The sequence below is a fragment of the Ruditapes philippinarum genome, unplaced genomic scaffold (assembly GCF_026571515.1).
Source record: "Ruditapes philippinarum isolate M1 unplaced genomic scaffold, ASM2657151v2 ctg6811_1_1_1_1, whole genome shotgun sequence".
Taxonomy (NCBI): domain Eukaryota; kingdom Metazoa; phylum Mollusca; class Bivalvia; order Venerida; family Veneridae; genus Ruditapes; species Ruditapes philippinarum.
The window spans coordinates 167,940-179,058 of NW_026851790.1; the positions used below are offsets into that span (position 1 = coordinate 167,940).

The window sequence follows — 11,119 nt, forward strand, 5'->3', positions numbered from 1 at the left end:
GGTGATCAGTTCTATCTCATAGAGGACTTTAAGTCGGCCCTTTTCTATATAACTCTGTGCAACACTCCTGAACCTAAAATAAAACAACACTATATACATATTTGAGAGGTAATAATAAAGCAGGCTTTTTCTTCTGTTTTAATAGACGATTTTCGGTCATGTTTCCAATGCCAAAAAGTATATATATTTGTCCCAATTTGAATAAAAAAAATCGAGAGAACTTTCTTAAAAAAGTTTGTCAAAATCAGACAATAATAATAAATTTCGTTAAAAGGCATTATACTATTGCAAATTCGAGAATGACATCAACTAATGAGAAAGCTGCACTCTAAAATTCCCAATTAAATTCCATTGTCACAGAAGTAAGTCCAAATTTAGGTCAAGGTCAGTCTTAGTTAGAGAGGTGATTCATAACCTCAGATCCCCTTTCAAAATTCCATTTTATTTAGTTCCGCCCATTGTTTTCTCGTTTAAGGCACACGCATTTTTTTACTTGGGGACCATATGCCGCTTTTCATGGAATGGCACTAACGTGTCACATTGAAGGTTCCATGATAACCGCCATATGAACACATCTGCGGATGTTAAAAAATTCTAAATTTTACCAGTTCATGTTAAATGTTGAATTCTGCTTAAGCCGGTGCTAGGGGGCGTGGACGGTAACTTGCACTTTCCAGTACCGTCCATGAACAGGCTCAATCAAACCGAGCCTGCAACATTTTCAATTTTGCCGTGTTGGGCTTTCTTTAGGGATTCTGGTTTTATCTATCTGAGATTGCTGACATATGGGGAATGGCCACAGGTAACATGTGCATGTATCGATGAAGTCCAGTAAGCGGTAAGGTGCTAGACAAAACGGTCCTATTTGGTTAACCTTGCCTTGTCAAAGAACTAAGTCAAAATTTAGGTCAATGCCAAAGACAATCTGAGTTGTGTTAATGCTGATAGATGGAAAATGGCCCCAGATAGCATGTGGATGAGTACCATTGACGTACAGTAACCGGTAAAGGTGCTAGACGAGCCTGCAACATTTTCAATTTTGCCGTGTTGAGCTTTCTTTAGGGATTCTGTATTTATCTATTTTTTTCAAAGCTGATATAAATCAGACTATACATGACCTGAATAAACGAATTGACATGTTATCCATATTATTATTTTCTTACGTATCTACCTTAACCATCTTTCTTAAGTGCATTTATTTGACGTCTAAAATAGCTAAATATGTACGTCTCTCAAGTACTTTTGCTTTTATTGCTAATATTCTTAGTTGCCAAATTGATTAGGTTTTGCTTGATATTGTGCCTGAATATATTTTGTTTTATCAAATGGTTTACAAACATGTACATGTATGATAAGCTGTTTATGTCAAAATCTAGTAAATGCCACATGCTGGTTTCATTATTAAAAGGATTATAAAGAATTATGTACATTAATAATTAATATCTTGTATATAGTGAATATTAACATAAAACGTTTGAGTTAGAAACACATAGTATATGAATCAAAACGGGATGATTATATTAAGTAAAACAGATTATGGTGATAAGAATAATTAATAATAAAGGTATAAAGAAATATATATTAATTAAATAGGAGTGTTAATCAAAGGTCAGACACCAGTTTGTTTATCATATATTCTTGTACTTGCTTATGCAATAGTTCAAACAATTATCAATGAGAAACAATCAGACTTCATCGCTCACTTACTAAACCTTTTGATTAAAGATGTGATTTTCTTATATGATCTACTTATATAACTCCTCCATGTGGCTGAACGGTTGCCTTAAAGGGTTAAGGCATCAGACTAACAGCGAGTGATCGTAAGAGGTCATTAATAGGTTAATAACTTAAGTCTATACATATCTTACCTCCAGCAGGTGAGGTTATTGTGACCCCGTGACCCCTTGTGTTGCTTTAAGTTTGAAACGCGTAAGGTTAGCCATAATTGTCTTTCTTGTTCGGCGCCATATAATCTTAATTGTATTGGCGCGCCGTAAAACCAAACAAAATAAACTAATATAATCTTGCTTAAGAATTTGATTGTAAAAACATCCGTAAACAACGGAACAAGAAGATGGCTATTATTTCATTTATTGTTAACCATATTAACACTCATTTTTGAAATAATAATTTTGTTTAAATATGCAACGCTAATGTGCTTAAAGGGCTTACAACGCTGAAAGCTAGGATATGATAAATAGAGGAAGTAAAGCAGTTTGGGAAACATATTTGTAAAAAATCTGAAAGAGATGATTCCTTGTAAGCAAGAAAACAACAACATTACATGAAAATTGCAAACCCGGCTTAACCGAGTCTGTTTCTGATAGATAATGTAAAGGTGCAACATCTCTTACGCACCTAGCACCGGCTTAAGCGGTGTTTAATCTTCAACAGTACATGTGCTGGAATTAATGATCCCGATGGACCAGCAAATATAAATACAGTATTGTTAACATTTCAATGCATATGATGAGAGTAATATTCTACAATTTAGATAGTGATTGTGTCAAAAATAAGATGGAAATTAATTTTCTTAACGCTTGTTTGAATTCATGCATGCAATAAGCAAATGCACATACTTGTCAACGCCTACTTCAACCAGAATCGGTTAAAGCAGAGTCGTTTGTTTTGTAACTTTAGTTACTTATATAATTACATTAATAAGCTTAATTAAATCTCATTGTTAAGACAGAAATATTATTTACGCATTTTGTTTTCTAAATTCTATTACCCACATTATTACTATAATTGAATATTCGTGTACTTACGCGCAAGACATTTTGGTGGTTATATAAGAGTCAATTATTTTGATTCATGACTCTTTACTGAAGAAAATGAAGATTAATTATGTATGTTTTAATAACTAAAATATGTCGAGTATAATGTAGGAGTTGTCTCACCTATCTTCATGTTTATCTGAAATTCAAGAATTGGTCTTGTTCTTGAACAGCAAAGGTAAATGAAAGTTACACAATTTATGTATTTAAAGATTTGAATTAAAGGGGCTGTAGATTTCCGATTTTACCATTCAAATAAATAAGTTAGTAAAGCACTTTTCAGATATTCAAAATTCTGTTTTAAAAACGAAAACTATATGTTCATTTTGAAATCAGCTCCTTCTTAAAAGAAGGTATTAATAATTGGATTAAGGAGACAGAAATTGCACACTCGTGTTGATTTAAGCCTGTTTAAAGAGACAATGTAATGATCAAGGTATTTCATTGCTATTGCATTGTGTTAATCATGATACGTTTATCAGCACTTTAATGATATAAAATGGGTTTTTATTTTGGATTTAATGTTAAAAGAACAGCAGAATACCATGAAAGTATGGGCAATTCTTAAAATCGATTTTTTACAATCATCGTACATTGTTATCATTGATACAATTTATTACTTAATACAAAAAAGATAAAATATTCAAATACTTCCTTGCCATATATTTGAAAGTCCTTATTTAAAAAATTCTTTGACAGCACTTTGGATTCGATTTTAAACTATGAAGGAAATAAAACACATTTTCTCAGTTTAATGCGACATTCTAATCTCGCGAGACACCAATAATTGGTGATTCCAGTGTTAAATTGATGGCATATAACTACATGACAAGATAAACTGTTGTAGGTTTAATGTATTTTGTCGACTATCAAATCCCATAGTTAACGTAAAATTAACAATTGATGTTTATTACAGACATGTCATATTATCCTGGTCTATGCCAACTCAATTGAATGTCACCAAAGTGCGCAGATTACAGATATGTCAATGCGGAGAATCACCTTAACACGATGTTACTTACTCGTTGCCTAACGTACGTAATTTGGCTTTAGATATTTTGCTGTTAAAGACGTTTTCGGTAGTTTTCTGTGCGCATCGTTATGCGCATCCAAGAAAGATAATCACGGATAATTACTCTTCAAATGAAGGTAAAGTTGAATAGTATTCGGATAAGTGTTTAAATTTCGGCTACAAGCAAATAATGAGTAAATAATACAGAATAGATATTTCTAAATGTTCAAAAGGAGATTGGTTCAAAAGAATAAGAATGTCGTTTAGACAACATCACATAAAGTATTTCTCCAAGCATTAGTACGACAGCATTGATGATAAGTCTGCGCGCGTTACCCCACCCACTTGTGGTATAGTGACAAAAGTGCGTCGCGACTTGATTACTGGCAGACAACTGGACAAAGTTTAAAATGATATATTTTAAAAGTGTTGAATAAAAAAACAAAATTAATATCCAAGAAATGTTCAGAATTTCATTATTTTCTTTGTAAATTTCTGAATACTTGCTTACTGTTCGGGTATGTTAGTCGAGTAAAAAAAAAATAATATGGCCCTAGATATGTTTTAAAAAAATATTCAGTATCATTTACTTAATATAACATCAAAAGAAAAAGAAATTCTTATTACAACATGTTTTATATTTGACAATACATCTACTATAACACTGATATTTCTTAAGAAAGCGTGGTAATTTTGACAGTTGGCATATGCGGTAACCATAGAAACTGCCCGTTTACAAAAAACTAACACTTCAACATATATATTTTATTTCTATTTTTGAATCCACAATCAAATGTTACTTGATATATCAATAATGTAGAAAATTCTATAAAAGAAATTTCTTGATAGCTTTAATTTTTAACAGAATATTTTCATGCTTATTTTTCTCATTTTTTGTTTAGTTAAAAAGCATGAAAACTCATTTTTTAAAGAAATATGTCCAAATTATCGTTTGTTTTTATACAGAACCCTAAGATAAAGCAAGCTTTGTATAAAATTATGTTTATTGTGAGTGTAATAAGCTATTTTATACATGATTATAATACAGTTTGGATATTTTGACAATTTTGAGATATACGGTTACCATGGAAACTGCCATTTTTCAAAAAATCCAACACGCCAACATATATTTTTCTTTTTCTTTTTGAATTTGCCATTAAATTTTACACAATATACAAAAAAATTAGAAAATTCTATGAAACACTTTTTTCAATATCTCTAATTATTCTGAGAATTCATGTTCATTTTTCTCATTTTTTGTTCGGTTGAGGAACATGGAAAACTCATTTTTTAAAGAAATATGTTCAGATTATCATTTGTTTCATACAGAATGATTAGATAAGGTTATCTTTGCATAAAACAATGCTCGTTGTGTGTTTTAAGTTATCTTATACATTTTCCATTCGTTATAACACAGTTAGGCTATTTTGACAGTTTTTAGATATACGGTTACCATGGAAACTGCCATTTTACAAGAAATCCAACACGTCAACATATATTTTTGTTTTTATTTTTAAATTCGTCATTAAATTTTACTCATCATACAAAAAATTTAGAAAATTCTATGAAAGGATTATTTTTATGTATGTATCTTTTGTAAATGACTTTACTTCATGTCACTTCGATACTATCTAAAATGATATTGTTTTAAATCTGAAGTGTTTTTTATTTTTCTACAAATCTATTTGTTATATATAGAAGTAAGAAAAATATTCTTTATTGTATTTCTGTCTCGCTAATAAAACTAACCACTTCTTCATATTTTGTTAACTCTATGAAAGACAAAATTTTAGAATGCATTTTCTGCTTAAAACAACAGAAGAGATAGAAAAACAACAGGTTCTTACAAAAGGTTTAATAACATGAAAAAGAAAAATCAGTATGACCAGTACAAGAGAATAATCATTCTGAAGAAATCAAAAGTGTTGACACCACTTGATGGCAAAACAGCTATTGATACCAGAAATCAAGAACAGATGAGAAAACTGGTAAAATTATCTTTAGATTCCTTCTCACCTTATCGTGTTTCGCATATTATGTTTTAAGAGTAATATGCCAAAGGGTCGAGGAAAAGTTCATATTTTAAAAACCTTATAAATATACGTATTACATATTTCCTTAGTATTAAATTAAGAGTAGAACTTGCTATTTTCTATAATCTTACCACTACAAAAAGTAGTAACGAATTCACAAGACTAAGAGTAAGTTTACGGGTTGAACAAATATAAATATAAAATAAAATATGTTATCTATGGTTTGTCCGCGATTAAAGTGTTTCGAGCTCAACTATAGAAATGAAAAAGCGGTATATTCGTTATGTATGTTGAAGTTATCAATTTTGAATATCTAATGTTTGAAATAAAATCTAACATTTTGAAGAATCGCAAACAATTATTTTTTTCATAAACCATGTCGTTTGTCATTTCAGAATAAATTCATGTTTATATATTACTTGTATTAGTACAATTTTACGAAATGAAGAACGAAACCAACCATTTTTTTATCTTCAAGAATGTAGACCAATGCATCGAAGTGTATGTGTTTTCATAAAAGTAACACATTTAACATTATTTACATTAAGTATATTGAGTAAAAGGATACCATATTCCATTTAACATTAATGATGCACTGAGTTATTTATACTCATAAAAGTCGCATCTTCTAACTAAAATGCATGATTTACTACAATGGGAAGTTATGAGTGTAATTGAAGTAAACATACGGTTACTGGAATGCGCCTCTTGTCATGCTGGCATAATGTTAATAATTAATACTACTGTTCATGATTGTCACAATTTAAGACCTATTAAACATACATTGTTATGATGGTTCGATATGAGTTAATGATATAATGCATTTTCTGCTTAAAACAACAGAAGATCGAAATCGAAAAAAAAGTTCTATTACAATGAATATCCTTTTTTTTCTAAAAGAAAACAGTTTTAAACAAGAAACATTGACCTTCAGGCTGAATGAGAAGTAATGGGACATATATTTGTTGAAAAATATGCATGTGCTTATATTTCACAGCTTTTCACAAGAGTTTGGACCGTGACTAAAGCTTCCTTTCTTTTCGTATGCTGAGAGTAATTATCATAATCGTCAAAATGGAAACCTTAAATGTCAACCATAGCACTGAAGAATACAATTTTCATAATCCAAGAGTTCATGATCTATAATTTTTTGCATAATTGCCCGTTTATCAAAACCTTACATAATTGTCAAGTGTTAGTCAAAATGTTACTTACACCATTATTGTTATTGTACGAGCGTTCGAGAATGTGCAGATCGCATTATGTATCATGATCGAATTTCAGTTGTCAGATTAAGGTGATGCAACAACTACGAGTGTGACCACATATAAGTTACTATATAAACTTTCAGTCGGCGATGTGGAATGTAAAATGTATACTATTTTTAAGTGAAACACTATTGTTTTAAGGCATAATTATTCAGGTTAAATGACTTTCATTTGTCATAAAGATTTGCCTCTTTACATGATTCTGTTATTTTGTGTGAATTTAATGTGTGAATTTAATGTAATGACAAAGTATATTCCCTCCGGGCAAATTCAGTTTCCTCTAACATTCAGAGAAATTCTGATATTGATAGATAATGCAAGTGCTTATACATGTACATGAAAATAAAATATTTGAGAGTTAAAATTGTTCCTATATACATCTACAGTGAGGTTATCTTCTAAATAGTTTGGAATGAGTTTAGTTACTTTTAACCTAGGATTTAATCTAAAAAAGAGATATATAACTGCATTACACATACAAATTTATTAGAAAAAAAACCTTATTTACTACGACATGAGATCAAACGTTTGATTAAGTAATGATTACATGAATATTCATGATGACTGATAATAAGTTATTGAACCAGTTCCTATTTTGTTAACTATGAAAATGTTGTGTAGAAATTTATTTTTATTGTTATGTTAATGAGCAATTTGCATCAAATATTCTAAATATTTTATTAAATACTTTTGAAATTAAACAAGCAATATATAATACGTGAATTTTCAACGATATTTAAATGACAATTTTGCAAATTAAAATTTTATTAAAAAATAATGAAAAAGATCATGCTACAAACTAAATACTACTTTATATATCTGAGCATTTTATTAAGACAAAACTTACAAGTACATACTACAAAAACTTTACAATGTTACTCTTCTATTCTGTTTTCTTCGGCACATATCAAGACAGAATGTTCGAAATTGAGCATTACAAAACGAATAAATTATAGGATTTATAGCACTAGATAAAAGGTAGGATCTCAAAAACACGTTATATGTCATATAACTAGTGCCTTCTAATTGGCTCAAGAAATCCGAGTAAGTCTGGCGGATAATGGCAATAATATAAAACGGTAGAAAACTAATTATGTATGCACAGGTAATAAGAAACAACATTAATGTTGACCGTCCGATACGTATCTTCATGTGCATACAATGTCCGTTCATTTTCGTTAACGAATCTTTCAACGTCCCTTTCCTCTTTTTAAATTTCTTTTTACTAGTCCGTGGTCTCTCTTTGCTCGAGCCACCGTTCCGTTGCTCGATGGGAACAGATACAATAGTCTCACATTTTCCGTCACACGTAGAAACAGTGTCAGCAGCAGAAATTTCATTAAATGAATGACTCAAATTAAGCTGGGGGACTTCCAATTGTTTTAATTCTATACCATCAGATTTAGTTTTTTTTAAAGACTTCCGTCTTATCTGTGATTTCTTTAATTCGGTTGAATCAGATTCTTGCATCAGAGTTTCATCTTTACTTGGCGATGAATTTTCTTTTTCTATCATACTCTTAGCAGCAGCACTTTCAGCTTTTCGTATCAATCGCATCTTCCGATGTTTACATACTTGTATTCCAACAAAATAATACAAAACTGATAATGTGGTGAATATAGCAACTGTACTTGCCATCTGTAATATGAAAAATATGGTTGGATATATTGATCGGTCATATCTATTTTCTAACAAACATGATTTGCCATTAACATTTCCTAACGGAATAGTTCTTGTTCCATAAAATAGTAAAGACGGCCAAGTTATTGTCAAGGCAATTAATATACAGCCTATGCACATGTATTTTGACCTCTGAGCACTAAATTGAGGTCCATGAGGTCGACAGATCCGTCGAAATCTGTCAAAAGCAATTGCTACCAGAATAGCCGCTGACGAGCTATTTAGTATATACGTAGAAAATCGCGTCACCTTACAAAGCCAAGGTTTATCAAGAATTACTGAATATATCATTATGTATATTTCCATTGGTAAAGTTGTCATACAATTGATTAAATCCAGTGCGGTTAAAAACAATATAAACATCCTTGATGTACTCTTCCTCCATTTAAAGAAATAAACATACAACACAATGGCGTTCCCTGGTGTTCCAATGAGCATTAAAATAGATGTGTAAAGTATTGCCGGTAACTTTGATTTAAATTCTTTCAAGTTGTATTCATATAGAATATTGTTTTCTTCCACATCTTCAGTGATGTTGGTCAAATTCAGTTGAATTAGGTCACGATTCTCTGTCATCAAGTCTCGGTAAGTAAAGCTAGATTCCATGATCCACTACTTTTATCTATAAATACACCATTTGTTCTACAATGCTGAAAACTATTCACAAGATTACTCAGCCTATATGTCGTTTTAATACAACTTGAAAGACATTGCCTCCCTTGATGATTATATTGTGTTTCTGTTTGAGTGCAAAATCTATTTTCGATTGTAAACAACCATTAAGTCGAGTTTGTTATAAAATATTTTGCATTCTAACGATTGTAAGTGAATAATTTTCCGTTCCTAAGAGAGGCTGTCAATTATTTTTGTACTAACAACATTGAAGCCTTTTGATAATCCTTTTATAGTTAAAATAACATCATTTAATATCCCGTTTAATCTTCTCTTTGTTGATATATCATCTTAGGAGAACTAATTCATCATAAATTCAGTATGTTAATTAACTTAAGCATATGCTTATAAATATCATGTTAGCAATTCTTAACTATTTTGTAGGATATTCGAATGTTCATCACTTCTAAGGCATCTGCCAATTTAATTAAACGTTATGTTTTTCTTCAATTAGTTGTCCAAAGAATCTCATTAACACTCTTGTTTACCTCTGAAGGCACTTGTTTGGTAAGTTTTTCCCTCCGAGCTAGTCTGTGATCTGTAAAGAGATGAAGATATTTTGAAAAGGTGTTCAGCTGACGTGATCTATCATGATGAAATGGAAATTACAAGCAGGAGTACATTCATTCATACTATCGGAGTAAAATAAAACACCACTGTATCATGTTTAAAGTTAAACATTAGTTTTGGTTTTATTTCAATTAGCGGTTTGTAGTTATCTAACATGTATTACTCGATTATGTCACTAATAACTTGTTTTAACTGAAAGAAAATTCAACCAATAAATACGCTCTATTTATTGACTGAATATATAATAAACCCAACGCTACTTTAACTTAGTTAATGGTCGATTCCCAGATACAATCTGCTTTGAAAAACAAGTGAATGAAGCAGGAAAACATAAACACATGTTCAATTCAAAATATGATTGATAACAGAACCAAACATAAATGTTATGATATGTAATATTCATTAAGAATGATTTATTTATATGAGTTTCCCATGTATTTGCTGGAAATTAATATGTATGGAGCTGAATACCTAGCTTCTAGCTACTGTCTGTTTATTGACTTATATTCCTTGTTTTATTTCTAAACTGATATACTTTCAAATTATTATACTGCCACAAACTACAATGGGTTCTCAAATTTATGCATGTTAAATAAAAGATACAGTATCGTGTTAAGAAAAGAAAAAAAATTAAATTGTCTTTATGGTCTGACTATTTTTTTCAGTGGAAACTGTATTATGATACTATAGTATGAATATATTATATTGTTGCTAATCACTTGTTTATATGTCATTTATGATTTTTATGTAAAAAGTCCACAAATACAGATATGATAAAATAACCAAAACAGCACGAACAATTGTAGTCTCAGTTAAAACAGTTAAGTCGCTATAAAGAAACAAAACAAATATATGAAAAGAGTGTTTGATAAATATGATTAAAATAAGGGCATCACATATTTAAAAATTTACCAAAATATGAAGTGCTATTCTGACGTCGTCGCTTATTTTTTACACGTGGTATGTGAATGTGACTATGTTATGTATTAATGAAAATACTTACAGTACAAAGATATAAAATATAAGCTTAAACTCTGAATGGTTTAACTAAAAGTAGCTATACGTTAAATTTTATTTCTAAAGCACGATAAAATGTAAACTGTTAAC

General features: G+C 30.2%; 1 protein-coding gene across 1 annotated transcript; it reads right to left on the reverse strand.

The window, feature by feature from the left end:
- Positions 1-7,612: 7,612 nt before the first annotated feature.
- LOC132739612 (muscarinic acetylcholine receptor M4-like) lies at positions 7,613-9,982 on the reverse strand. The gene has a single exon (XM_060727361.1). The coding sequence runs from the start codon at positions 9,374-9,376 to the stop codon at positions 7,958-7,960; it is 1,419 nt and encodes a 472-aa protein (XP_060583344.1). The 5' UTR covers positions 9,377-9,982; the 3' UTR covers positions 7,613-7,957.
- Positions 9,983-11,119: the final 1,137 nt, after the last annotated feature.